The sequence below is a fragment of the Pagrus pagrus genome, assembly GCF_965226575.1.
Source record: "Pagrus pagrus genome assembly, chromosome: 13".
Classification (NCBI taxonomy): Eukaryota; Metazoa; Chordata; class Actinopteri; order Spariformes; family Sparidae; genus Pagrus; species Pagrus pagrus.
The window spans coordinates 13601302-13615458 of record NC_140197.1 but is presented as its reverse complement, the minus strand read 5'-3'; the positions used below and the strand labels follow the sequence as shown (position 1 = coordinate 13615458).

Genomic DNA, 14157 nt, shown 5'->3' with positions numbered 1-14157 from the left:
GTGGAGGAAGGGGTGTGTGGCGTGTGTCTGGTACCTGCTGCGGTGTGTGTGTGTGTGTGTGTGTGTGTGTGTGTGTGTGTGTGTGTGTGAGTGTGTGTGTGTGTAGCGAGCGGACCGGGAGAGGAGATGAGGCTTCCTCGATGATGGACCCTAACCTGGGTAAAAAAAAGAGGAAAGGCGGTGCCGAGAGGGAGAGAGAGAAGAAAAAGAAAGGCGCTGGAGGATGACGCGGCCAAATGCCTAAAATTGACTAATTTTCTCTTCTATTAAGTGCGTTAGTGGATTTTGCTGAGGATTGTTGTGTTACTGTATTTACCAACCCAAACATAAAAGTTACTGTATATTCCAACCTTAGATTGTACGATAGGTCCCATATGTGGACTTCTATTTGGAATGCACTGTGTGTGTGTGTGTGTGTGTGTGTGTGTGTGTGCGTGTGTGTGTGGGCAAGGCCAGGGTGGCCTGGTTACATGACTGCCTCCTGGCCTGAAAAAGTCTCCCAGTCCGGCCCTGCACATGATCCCTCTTGGATGCTATGGAGCGATACTCAAACTCCAACATGGATGAATAGAAGAAAACGGCACCATTAATAACATTTATAAATAAAATATTCTCAACTTGTCTGTTCTAATGTGGTTTATCATGTCTTCTGTAACAAAACATTAAGACTCAACTATAGTCAATTTCCCAGGTTCAAGCTTCAGTCTGTATTAAAGTGAAAGGGTTCTCACAAGACGGCATGACAATTACGTTTATTTAAAATTTTAAAGCAAAACATCCTGGAAAAAGTTTTTAAAAGAGATCAGGAGTGAGCTCATTGTTTACACACACACACAATTCTGCTATACCATTTTTATTGGACACTTTAACTTTTCAAAATGGAAAATGCACACACACTCAAACAGAGATGCTTGAGTGTAACGCTCACAAGCAAATATGTCCATGCACCTTCACAGTACATTCTTCCATCTGTGCTTCTTGTTTACCATGAAATTTATACACATACTGTACATACTGTTTGTCTGTGCCAAAGATTTCGCATAACATTTCAACAAGATATCAGAGGTGCAATCAAAAAGATTCAATTTTAGGTACATTTATTTCATATTTGGCCTGAATGTGCCACTGTACTATCTGACAGTTTTTTTCTGTTAGCTGACCTGTTAACATGATGAAATTCACTTCATCGGCACGTCAGATAAAAAATATGAAAGTAGATAAGGAAGGAGTGAACTGTGGGAAGGAATGCTGTCCAGCCTGTACCAGCTGCATCTGGTTCACTCATTTCAAGATCAAGATCACTGGTTTCAAAGTCCAAGTGAGCCTGATTTTTTAATGCAAGGCACTCACCATTGTGAGTGTGGATACTATTTACAGTGTTGCACTTAAACTGACATGTGGAAACTGGATGCTTTTAACTTTCCCATATTTCATGATCATTTCATCTGTTCCGGGCCATATTTTGTCCTCCTCTAGGCTTTTGCTCATTGGGTGGACAAATCCTCATTGTCAATTTATTTTACAGATTCGAACTGATCCGTCACCTACATCGAAGCCAGGATGCAGAGGTTCGGTGAAAGTTGTACGGGCGGTGTACAGGTGCGTCAGTGTATCAGGAAAGACCTCGAAAAAGGACAAAATACCTGCTGGCCAGTCCAGATACACTCCAATGGTACTTTTGCAAGAATCGGCAAAAAACCTCATACAGGACTCGTTATGATGAAAGCTCCCATCATGATACCAGCACCACGACTTTTCATTCTCTCCCAAAGAAAATTCACTTGATGTGTCTCCCACCCTGTCGATACTTTTGTATGCCACTCCAACTCCATCAGCGAAAAAAGTCTCAGCCTCCCAGTAATGCCGACCAGTCAGACCCTCCTCACACAGTACTTGACGGCAGTCAAATCTTTCAGGATTATCAGGATGAGGTTGCGTCTCTCTGACGTATGTTGCCTTTTTGTTCTCCTCTGTCAAAATGACATTCACACCTGCTGTGTTGGGGTTCAGTGTCAGCTCACAGGCATCTGCAGCCAAGACAGAATTATCAAATAAGCGTGAGTGTGTTTATATCGTGAATCATGCATGATACTACTGTTAAAAAGCAGGGTGAGTATTGAGTGAAAACTATTAACATCACAGCTTCAGCATTTATTTAAAAATAATTATTTTCTTACGCTTTCTCAGTAGCTTCAAGTCAAACCAGAAGTCTTCATTTTGTTCCACACTGAAGGGAAACAGAAGGACAGATGTGAAAACATTGAATAAAAAGTCAAATATGAACATCATATCAAACACATGAAGCAAATCTTGCTAATAAATCTCTTAATATAATATCTTGGAATTATGGTGGAAGTGCATTTGTTATACAGCCTGTTTGAGCATACTTGAGTTTCTCCAGACTGCAGCGTGGATCCCTCTGTATTTCAGTCAGCATTTCCACTCCTTGATCTGCCAGGTGATTAAAGCTCAGGTCCAGCTCCCTGAGGCTGCAGTGGTCAGACCTCAGAGCTGAGGCCAGGGCGACGCATCCATCTCCCGTCACCTTACAGAATGACAGCCTACGAAATTCAAACAACGTTGTTTTAGACATGTAGTACATTCTATTCATCTATCATTTGTTTACATGACACAAGCGTGATTTGATTAGTCTTTAATCAGGCTGGATAATGTTAACATTATTACACCTTTTGTTGTCACAAAATAATCCCCTGTCTTAGATTGATAAGCATGACTCATATTCTCCACAACAATCCTCCACTAACACATGGGGTGGTTCAAACTGGTCAGGTTGGATGGTCGAAAGATGACATGGGCAGTGATCGTCTCAAAGTCCACTGCTTAATCCGCAAACTTGCACTTTCTTCTCTGGACGTCAAAGCTCGTGTGATCCCATTGCAAGATAGTATTAGTTTTTTTATTTTATTGTGATTTTTTATACATATTTGTACAGCACTATCACTATTGGAGGGAGCCTCAAAACTAAGGATTTCATTGCCAACAATGGCTTACTGTTATTGTTGTGCATATCACAATAAAGGACTTGAAAAGCTACTTAATGCACTGACCTTAGTGTTTTCAAACGACAGTGTGGGCTCATCAGTGCATTGCAGAGCTCCATCACTCCTGAGTCCTGCAGGTCATTGTAGCTCAGGTCCAGCTCAGTCAGGTAGGAAGGTATGGAGCTGAGTACCGAGGCCAACATCTTGCAACCTTTCTCAGTGAGTCTGTTGTGACTGAGACTAAATGACAAATGTAGGAATATAATTAAATTGCATGCAACATGCAATACCTCATTGGATATTATTTTGCCTATTAGTGTACTGGTTACTGCTTTCTTCCATGATATTACACCTGTAATAGAGACTTGATTGAACTTGTAAAAAAATGCAGTGCAATGTATGCAGCCTTTTACCTCAACACTGCCAGATTACAGTTTGTGCTCATCAAGCCAGTACAAAGGATCTCCATTTCTGAGTCTTCAACAATGTTGTAACTCAGTTCCAGCTCTCTCAGGGAACACGGTTTGGATACAAGTGCTTTCACCAACTCTTTGCAGATTTGTGTAATTCCACAATTTCGGTTCAGTCTTTTGGTAAAGAGATAAAATATGAGAATGATAAATGAAAAATATAAATACTGTAGGTCCAGCCTAATTTAACTAACTCATGATCCAAAACAAGTTGGCAGCAGCTAGTGGCTGTGTAGAAGTAGCCAATGTTATGTTAGAAAATAACTTGTATCACTGTTGATATTGCTAACAGCAAAAGACTTTTTGCAACAATGATACATCTATCAAGAAATATGCAAAGACAACTGACAGGCTGTTTTAGCAGGACAGCTATTTGTGCAATGTCAAAAACAAATACATCCTTTCTGCCTGACAGTATGACATAGCCAAGAAGTCCGATGTGAAACCTTTTATTCACCATTAAAAGCTGAGACTTACCTGAGCTTCTCCAGGTTGCCTAGCCCATCAGAAAACACAGAGGATAATGCACCTCCCAGTATGTTGCCACTCAGCTCCAGTTCTCTCAGATTTGAGAAGGTTGACTTGATAGCGGTTACAAAACTCCCAAGTAGGTCTCCATCATATCCATTACCTGAGAGGCTATAAGCACAGGATGTGTGTACAAGTTGTGGAGATAATACAGTCTGGACAACAGTAATGACATGACCAACTGACAAGTTGAGAGATCAACCTACACTGCCATCCCAAATGCTGTCAGCATGGCACTGTACTGACTAAGTCGGGGTCTGCTCCGAGGTTTCAGCCTGTTAAAAGGCAGCTGTTTCTTGCCACTGTCACCAAGTGCTTGCTCTAGACTACGATTTATGGTCTAGACCTACTTTAAATTTAAAGTGTCATAAGATAACTTTTGTTGTGATTTGGTGCTGTGGGAATAAGACTGACTTGACTTGAAAGCTGATGCTTTTTATGTATTTCACTTCCTACACAATGTATAACTAGGATGCACAAAAAAGATGAACAAAAAAGAAAAATAGTAACAAAATTGATCAAAAAATAATAGTTTTACTCACCTCAGAGCTTTTAGTTTACACTGACAGTTCATCAGTCCATCAATCAACATCAGTGTACCCTTGGAACCAAATACACTATTTATCAGATGCAATTCGGTAAGCGGGGAGTTTGGCATTCGAAGGGCTGTGGAGATTGTTTCACAATACCAAACATCAAGCCAAACCCCTGAGAGTCTGCCAAAATTAAAAGAAACAATCATGCATAATCAGATAAAGTTTTAGATGAATGCAATTAATATTCAATTATTGTTCATTTTTAAAAAGGTGTGCTGTGTGTTTGCTGCATTAAGCCAACATTTCAGCTCACATGGGACATATTGAGTTTTGTTTCAGTGAAGTCAGTAACAAAGTGATTGCATGCAAAAGCAGTCAAACCAGGCTTAGTTACAAACTCACCTTGCCTTTTTGCTGTTCCTCACAGCTGGGAGTAGCCTAAAAACACCTTTTGCTGCTGGTCTGTATTTTTTCAAGTGGAATTCATCTAGAGGTGTATTTGACATTAGAACTGAGTCAGCCAGAGCTGAGCACTGAACAGGGGTGAGCCTTGTTTCTGGATTATGATCTGTTTTCAGATACTGCTGCACAGTATCATGTATGGAACTGTCTTTCAGCTCGATCAGGCAGTGAACAACGTTCAGGCATCTTTCAGGTGAGCAGGCCCCTAAGTCTATTTCCTTTAGACTTGTCCTAACTGCCTCAACAACTGCAGAGTGATCCTCTTTCTGTTGAATCAGGCCTTGAAGTAGATCTTGTGTTGATCGTAGAGTCATGCCAATCAGAAACCTGACGAACATGTCCAGTTCTCCTGCCTTTCTCTCAATTGAATTAACTACTGAAATTTCGATCAGCTCATCCAAAGGCATCTCAATTGGATCTGCATCCAACTTCGACTTGAGCTCTTCCTCAGACCCTGTGAGCAGGAAATCTTTGACGCTTAGAGAGTCAATTTGTTTACGAGCAAAACTGTGGTACACAAAGAGAGCGGCAAAGTACTCCTGAACTGTCAAATGCACAAAGCAGTAGAGTTTTCTTGTCTTGAACACATCCTCTTCCTTTAATATCTCTGTGCACAACCCACAGCAAACTCCTGCTTTGTGAACATCAATGCCATAGCTCTTCAGATCACTGCCAGTAAAAATGATGTTGCCCCGATTCAAATGTTCAAATGCCATTCTGCCTAGTTTCAAAATGAACTCTTCACTTGACTTGAAGATCTCCTCTGCGTCAAACTCATTCTGGTTGTCATACTTGTCCGTTGCTACCTGCATTTGAATGAACAGGAAGTGCGTGTACATCTCAGTAAGAGTTGTGGGTATCTTTCTCTTTTCATCTTGAGCGTTGTCCATTTTTTGTAGCAAGTATCCAAGAACTTTCGCCGCAATCCAACAGAAGATGGGTATGTGACACATGATGTATAAGCTTCGGGACATCATGATGTTGTTAATAATTATTTCAGCAACTGCCTTGTCCTCAACTCTCTTCCTGAAGTACTGTATTTTTTGTGGATCATTAAATCCTCTGACCTCAGTCCACTGGTGTACATACTGGCGAGGGATGCGCTGAACTGCTCCTGGTCTTGAGGTTATCCAGACAAGAGCGGAGGGAAGAAGATGTTCCCGGATGAGGTTGGTCACCAGAGTGTCTACTGATGCCTCCTTGGTGGTATCTGTTAGTCTTTCTGTTGTTTTGAAATTCAGTTTCAGTTGGCTTTCATCGAGACCATCAAAGATGAACAACACTTTGTGATTAGCAAATATATTTGCAACTGCTATGTTTTTAAGCTCTGGATGGAATTCTCTCACGAGTGTCTCAAGGCTAAACTGATTGTCTATGACCAGATTTAGCTCCCTGAATGGTAGCACAAAGATGAAGTCCAAGTCCTGATTTGCTGTCCCATCTGCCCAATCCAGGATGAACTTCTTCACTGAGACAGTTTTTCCAATGCCAGCAATTCCCTTTGTCATCACAGTTCTGAAAGCTTTCACTTCTCCGTCTTGCCCAGATGAGACGCTACCTTCTGTTGTCCTTTTAAAGATGTCATTGCAGTTGATTTTAGTGCCTTCAGAAGTTTGACTCCTCTTCTTATCTTCAATCTCCCAGATCTCATGTTCTTGATTGACACGGTCACTCTCTCCCTGTATAATGTGGAGCTCTGTGTAAATTTTGTCTAGTGATCTGGCATCCTCATAATCTTTCTCAGTGCCTTCAAACTCATATCTAAACTTTTCCCTTAGAACTGCTTTGTGCTTCTCCTTGACTCCTTTGATGAGATCCTCTGCTGCAATGAAAGAGTTGATGTCAAAACATTATGTAAGAAGCAATACTTTTTGTTACGACCAAGGCCTAGGGGAAACCCTGGCACGACATAAAAATGAGACCAAACAGACATGCTGGCAGTCTGGTTGAGAGAGGAGAGCCCACAGGAACTGGGATGGCCTTTAAACTTCTGGCTTTAAGGCAGGAACCCATCAGCTCCCTGGACAACCTACACTCACTCAACCAAACACACCTGCGACCAATCAACCAAGCATTTGATCTTGTTAATGTGTTAAAGGTCCAATCTGTAAGACAGAGTCTGTAAACGCTGGCCCAACTGACCAAGCCAAAGCATCAGTATTTGACAAGTTGGAACTAAGACTATACTCAACTATCTTACAAACTGGACCTTTAAAATTAGAGATGCACCAATCCACTTTTTTCAGTTCTGATCTAATTCAGATACCTGATTACAAAGTTTTCTGAAAGGGATATGATCACATCGGAGCCCCCGTTGAACAGCACAAGTGTTAGCTTCTGAGCGAAACAAGTAAGTCTCCTGCATGCAGAATTCCAGAGACATTAAAGGTTGGAAACGTTATGTCGTATATGAAGTCGCCGATCCCAGAGCTAATCTATTTTTTTTTTTTTTTTTTTTTTGCACAGCAGCTCAGCTGGAAAAGCTCCACTTTAGCGATACAGTATGCAGTTTAATTTCAGATAGTTTACAGGGAAATCATGTTTATTTTTCATATGCCCTATCAGACACTGCATGAGGCATTTTACTCATCTGAACACAGCATTTAATTAGCCAATGTAAGCATTAATGTATTGCCCTGCAATATACTGTAGTGTGAGAAAAATTATCTAATGTCCCTTTATTATTCTGATATGTTGTTCTTACATATATGTATCCTGAGGCGGATGTGGAGATGATTAGAATGCTGTCTGGAGTGAGATCATATGTAATCTTGTTACTATACTACAATTGTGAGTATTGTTTTCTGCTATTAGAAAGGGTGAGGAGAGACTGCCTCTCTTCAGTCATCATCTATGCGCTGCTGATGAGTGACTCTTGCTTGTAAGCAATAAAGAACTTCTAGAAACGAAAATATTGTGTCAAACTTGGTGTTTTGACCAACTCTCATTTGCACTTGACAAGTGACTGATATTTAAGTGGACACAACAATAGCATTAGCACTATCTGTTACCAGCTGTGTGGTGTTAGCAACAGGGGGATATAAAAACATCTCAGACTATGGAATCTGAAACAATCTGTGGATTAGTGACATCAGTCTAATATCCAACGAGTGAATTAAATCCGAACTATAATCTGAGTGGATCAGTCCAAACTCTAACATTAACAATTAAAAGCATCAACTTACCATCATGTTTTAGACAAAGACTTTAAAAAAGTTTTTTAAAAATCAGACCAAACATACTTTGACACTGTTTTGGTTGATTTTTCAGGAGGATTTTGAAGAAGGCAGATTTGGCTTTTCTGGATGTGAGGGCCTTGTAAAGCTCTCTCATCTGCTCCTGGCTGGTCCTGGCAGCCTCGATTTTGGCATACATCTCGTTATGGATTATTTGCTGCTGCAACATCTCATCTGCTATTACCATCACTGAGCTGACGCTCTGAATGAGCTTAGCCCGGTTGTCGTCCACCCAGGCAGCTTCTTTTAAAAAGATGAACACAACATGTCATATATTGGACACAGCTACCAATCACTAGCATGCAGCAGGATGAATGGCCTCTAAAGCATGTATATACTGTTCTTGTTATTGTTATTTTATGGTCACCAATTTAAATTAATATAGTGTTTGCTCCTAAAATTATTAACTCACCTTTCTTCTCTGTGATGGCTGAATCAGGATCATGTGTTTCAGAGAGGCCAGGACTGACAAATGACAAAACAACTGTGCTTTATAGATTTATCAGTTAACAATGCTGAGAACCAAAGTATTTTTTTTTTATTACTTGTTTATATTTAATCTCACCTAGGTTTGTTAACTTCAGCCAAGGTGGACTCATGTAGCAGTGTGCTGCTCTTCTCACTACAACCCAGTGTTTCAGAGGCAGTATCAGTAATTTCTTCTTCCTGCCTCCTTGAAGTCTCCTCCCCTGTTATGTCCGTTACAGCTCCACCCTCCTCCTGCATAGTTGACCTCGTTTGGAGGAGAGCCGACTTTTCTCCACTTTCGACTGTGGTGGAAACTTTGTCTTTCTCATGGTCAACTTTGTGACACTCCTTCTCCTCTGTTGTACCCCTCCTGAGTGCAGAGCATAGGCTTCCCATGATGTTATTTCTTCAGTGTCAGTGCAGTGAATCTGTAAACAAACATCATTTCCTCAGAGCAGCCAAATTTGCTGCCTTTACTGTATGTACAATGCATGTACTAACTGAAGTAAATTATGTGAACCCATATTCTGTTTTGCTATGAACTTGATAATTTGATTTATACTTAAAGTAAAAGCAATGTTTGTTTGGTCTGTATTTGTATCGTCTACAACTCTACAGCAACTTGTGTTGTTTTTGATTTCACTAAAACATATAAGATATTTGACAGGACAACTCATATTGTGTTTAAATACCTAAAAATATATTCAAATGTGTTATTTTACCTTTTTGTCTGAGGTCCTGTGGTAAGCTGCAGCAGGAGAGAAGAACATGTTGCATTTCCAATGCTTGTGGGTCTATCGACTTGTGAACAACCCGGAGAAAGACTACTCTTGTCAGAGACAGGACGTGAGCATTTTGTTGGGCGGACCTAACTAATCGTGTGTGTGTGTGTGTTTTATGGCATCGTCCAGCAGCCTGCAAGTCCATTTAGGCTGTATGATGTGTCTGTCTGTTTTTTTGATAAGAGGTTATTCCAGATTGTTGCCTGGCATGGACAGAAACAAAGGCCAGACTTTGGCAACTGTTAATCATTAGCCAGATGTTCATTAACAAGGGCAGCATTTTGGCAGAGGGTTTTTGTGGTTCAGATGCATCTTAATTAAAGGTGTATGTGCGGTGTATGTGTGTAAGTGCGGCATACAGAATCACATCCGTCTAAATAGTTGGATTTGACATAAACAGAGAAGTGATGGCACTGATCATCACAGGCTACAGTCAGTGGGACAAATGAGTGAAAGACAGCCAGTGCTGGCAGTCACCAACTTGGCGCTGTATTAATGTTAGCTATGCTTTTGGCTTTAGGATCTCAGCAACTTTGCAGTCATGTGTAGTTTTAATCCTGGAATTATTTATGTAAGTTTTAAATGATTAAAGGTGCACTGTGTTATCAATCAGAAGAGAAAGATCTTCAAAGACTATATTTTTTTCTGCCTAAACAAACTCTCACTTTGTTTTCATGACTGAATAAACCGACCTTAAAGGACAAGACAATTTCATGCTGTTTTACCTTGTTTATATTTGGCGGACCCTGCAGAATCAATGGTGCAGCCATTGTTTTAAAATGATCACTAGAAACATATATTAATCATTTTTACAGGTATATTGAAACTATTCGGCATAGACCAATGTAAATATTGTAGAAATATATCATTGCATCACCTGAAAGTCATTTACAAAACTTTCTGTGCCACCAAATAATTCACCATGTAAAGGAATGTGCCCTTGTTAGGTTACCCTTGCCCCTTACAAATGATCTGTTCATCTACTGTACAAGTGAATATTCTACTCACTTATTTTCAAAGGTTGTAAAATTCTGTGTTTTGCACATTCAGGGATACTCAAACAGATCCTCTGCATAGTCTCTTTTAGGTTCCTCCAGTTGTAAATTGGATTTGAGCGCCTGTCCGTAAATCAACAAATGCTACACTGTTTGTTAGTCAGACCCTGAGTTCTCTTCTTATCGTCCCTTTAACATATCTTAGACTTGAAATAATTATGGAGGTCACCCATTTTCATATATAATGGTCAAAAATGTACACATTAAAAGTATTCCATAAACTTCCCTTAAACTTGTACGTAAAAGCTCAAAAAAATTAAGATGAAAAGTGGACCTGCGTTTTTCAAGCACATATTTATGAAAGGTGTAATAATCCATACGCTTCATCCATTTTACAGGAGGGAAGGGACTGAAGAAGCAGGTCACCATTCTGCCAACACTTCACTTTTAAACTTTAAAGAACGAATTTGCTCCCTAATCGCTCTCTCTGCTCCACCTCTGCTTTCTCTATCTGGATTTCTTTTTTTTTGTTCCTTTTTCCTCACCCTCTTTTCATAAGCTCTCTCTCCTCCGCTGTCAGCTCTAATTAGGCCACTGTGTGTGCACGGATGCGTGTGTCAGTGCAACTATGTGTATGTGTTTTTAAGTGGTCTTAGGAGGCCCATAGCTCTGCTCTGCTTCCCCACTGGGTCCTGCTGGTCGGAGGGAGACACACACGTACGCGTGGCCTACTGCTGATGCTGGGAGCAGCCATTCAGTGTGGGTCTAATGACTCCCTTTACAGCTGCACTCCCACTCGTTAATACACAGCATAATATCAAAGTGTGCCTGACCGGCAGCATAAAAGCAGAGACCTATAAGCCTAAATGGCTACAAATCCTGCCCCTCTATAGATGCAAGACAAATGTACCCCCTGGGTAAGTACACCTCACTTAGTACAGAGTGTAATAATTACAATACGAGATGCGCAATGCAAGTCATTTCAGTCAACTCTTAAGGAGAAGTTCACCTAAAAATGAAAAATCAGTCATTATCTTCTCACGCCCATGCTGACGTAAGACCTGGTGATGTCTTGTCGTCCACAAAACATTTCTGGAGCTTCACAGCAAAACAGCGTTGCAGCACTCTCCTAAACAACTGAAGTGAATGAGGACTTGTTTTAAAACGCAAGAAAAAAAAATTTAAATAAAAACATTAAATGGCTCCAAATCTTCACTGGAGCTGCTAAGCTAAAAGAGCTAGCATGCGCCACATCTGAAGTGGGTGCACGAGCTCCACACAATATCTTCTCAAATCAATTAAGGATCTTGGAGTTCCGAGACTTATGCCGGATCAGCTGTATGGAGCCATTTTTTTCTTTCCTTTTAAGTTGTTTTCTACATTTTTAGAATTAGTCCCCATCCACATCTGTTGTTGCTGTGAAGCACCAGAAATGTTTGGCCGTGAGATGATAATGACTGAATTTTCACTTTTGGGTGAAATTATCCTTTTAACTTCAGTTTTGCAACGCATTTTTTTTTTTAAATGGGGAAAAAAACAGTCCAGATATTTTAAAAATCGTAATAAAATCATATTGTAATACTTTTGGCAGATATTGTGATTGTGTCATAATTTGTTGGGGTCTGTAACAAACAAAAATGTCCTCTTACACCTAATTTGTAAGGCAGAACCTTTCTGCAGCAGCTTCTGTGATTCAGATATTGGTCTTGGCCATATTGCAATATTGATCATATTTCAATTATTGTGCAGCTCAACTTTAAACCAAGTGGATGTGTGCTTGGTTTTGCCATCAGTCCTGGTGTTCGCCCACCATCTTTGGGCTTGACTCAGATGATCCACAACTGTTTACAACCTTAGCCTCACTTTCAATATCTGAAAATTATTTCTAGTATTTCTGCGGCTTCTCTTTCTATTCTTTAATACATTGCACTTGTTGAATATATAATTTTTTTGCTTTAACTGAATTTTCTTTCAAGTATTGATTCATTTCATTCGTTTTAAAGGGGAATTCTGGTATTTTTAAATCCAGGCCCTATATTTAAATGTTTTGGTGTGTAAAAGATTCCTAATTACCAACAGTTTTGAAATCAGTCCAGTAGTTGTGCTCAGCTGGCAGCAGCAACATGGCTGCAATGGGTGTAATGTAATTACAGTTGCAAAGTGTGAAATCTCCCAGCTGTCTCGCAACATTTCACCGAGGCACACCCCCTTCTGGTCATAATATCAACTGTCCCACTCAGGGCTCCTGAGAGTACACCGAGGATAACCGTACAACTAGACAAACAAAGATGGCTGCACTCGTAATTGAAATGTGTTTTCTTTGTATTTGTACCACGTTGGTCATTTTAATGTTGATTTTAAATGCTCTTACACACTTGATTACATTGCTTTAATCCAGTCACCAATTTATGCATTGCACGGTCTTGCTGTGCGTGTAATACAATGTAAAGTTTTGTTTTCGAGCTGGTTTGCTAAAGAGGCTAATGTGGCTAACAATAACAATAACAATGACTAGCCTGCTACTGCCCCTCGTGGCTCGAGAAAAACGCGACAGCACTTGTTGAAATTGAAATAGGCGAAAATGGCAAAATATTATTGAAATGTAAGGCTTGCAATAACGGAGTTACTTGAAATGTAAGTGTTTCTGTAAAAAAAAAATATATATATATTATAATTTCACATTAACAGCCGAGACAGCTGCTGCCCTGATGGCGTCCATGTTCTTCCCCGACTCGTCGTGTAGCGATGCTCACAAAGACAAACGGGAACGCTAAAAGTGCTACAAGCCAGGAAATTACGTCACATTCGCGCGTAAGAGCAACTCGGGTGGGTGGTAAAAATGTAAATATAGGGCCCAGGCTTACAAATTCATGGTTCTGGAGATATTGCTTATATTCGAGAAATCTGCATCTTTCACTTGGTCTTACTTTTTAGCTGAATTAAAAAATCTATAGTTGAGCAGGTTCACCAGTGCCAGGCTCAGTGAAGCCAGGTAACCTAAAGACAGCCAAACTGAGCTTCACGATACAGGCCCTGGGTCAAGACTCAAACCTGATCAGGTTAGGGTCCAGTAGCAGGGTCAGGTTACACCTTTTATTATGTGTGTGTTCTGGCTGGTACCGATCCAAGTGACTTGCAAGATCTTACCACAGGGCTGATTTCCAGGGGATGAAGCTGGGGGGCTTGTCGTATATTGAATATCTGGATCTTCTTCACTGGATCTCACTGGAATATTTAAAAACAGGGTAACGGTCTCTTTTCTGTATTACTCCTGGGTTTCATGCTGTGTTTTTTACTATACCTGCTTATCCAGTTCAGTGTGTCAGGTGGGTCTGGGACCACTGAAGGTCCGGTTGTGCCATGAGTACAGGAAACTCGGCACACGGTTGGCCAAAGGGTCCAAACCTGGCTTATTGGGAAAACATTTTTAAAGGATCAAAGATATTGAGAAATACATTAATGCACATACAATTGACAAAAATATATACCATGCAGAAAAAATGAGAAATAAATCTTTGTGAACTAACTTTATCTTTTTGGTAACTATTTTATGTTGTGTGATTTGCATGGACTGCCCCTTTAAGGACCAGCCAGGTCATGTTCACAAGTCTCTGCAGTTTTGACTGCCAAGCCTCTGTTGTGACTGACTGGCATCGTGTCCTGTCTACTTCACTTACA

At 40.4% G+C, this 14157-nt stretch overlaps 1 protein-coding gene across 1 annotated transcript; it reads right to left on the bottom strand.

Moving 5' to 3' along the window:
* Positions 1 to 756: 756 nt before the first annotated feature.
* LOC311268656 (NACHT, LRR and PYD domains-containing protein 3-like) lies at positions 757 to 9502 on the bottom strand. The gene is made up of 12 exons (XM_084372407.1): positions 9425 to 9502; positions 8800 to 9130; positions 8647 to 8699; positions 8241 to 8477; positions 4939 to 6820; positions 4543 to 4716; positions 3950 to 4111; positions 3416 to 3589; positions 3069 to 3242; positions 2388 to 2561; positions 2178 to 2227; positions 757 to 2027 (listed from the first exon to the last, which is right to left on the bottom strand). The coding sequence occupies exons 2-12, from the start codon at positions 9096 to 9098 to the stop codon at positions 1510 to 1512; spliced, it is 3897 nt and encodes a 1298-aa protein (XP_084228533.1). The 5' UTR covers positions 9099 to 9130; positions 9425 to 9502; the 3' UTR covers positions 757 to 1509.
* Between the last annotated feature and the right edge of the window lie 4655 nt (positions 9503 to 14157).

Coding starts and splice junctions, on each gene's coding strand:
- LOC311268656 (XM_084372407.1), bottom strand. CDS start 9,098: ATGGGAAGCCTATGCTCTGCACTCAGGAGGGGTACAACAGAGGAGAAG. Junction 8,478..8,646: donor AGCCATCACAGAGAAGAAAG/GTGAGTTAATAA, acceptor TCTTTTTAAAAG/AAGCTGCCTGGGTGGACGAC. Junction 2,228..2,387: donor TGCAGTCTGGAGAAACTCAA/GTATGCTCAAAC, acceptor GTTTCCCTTCAG/TGTGGAACAAAATGAAGACT.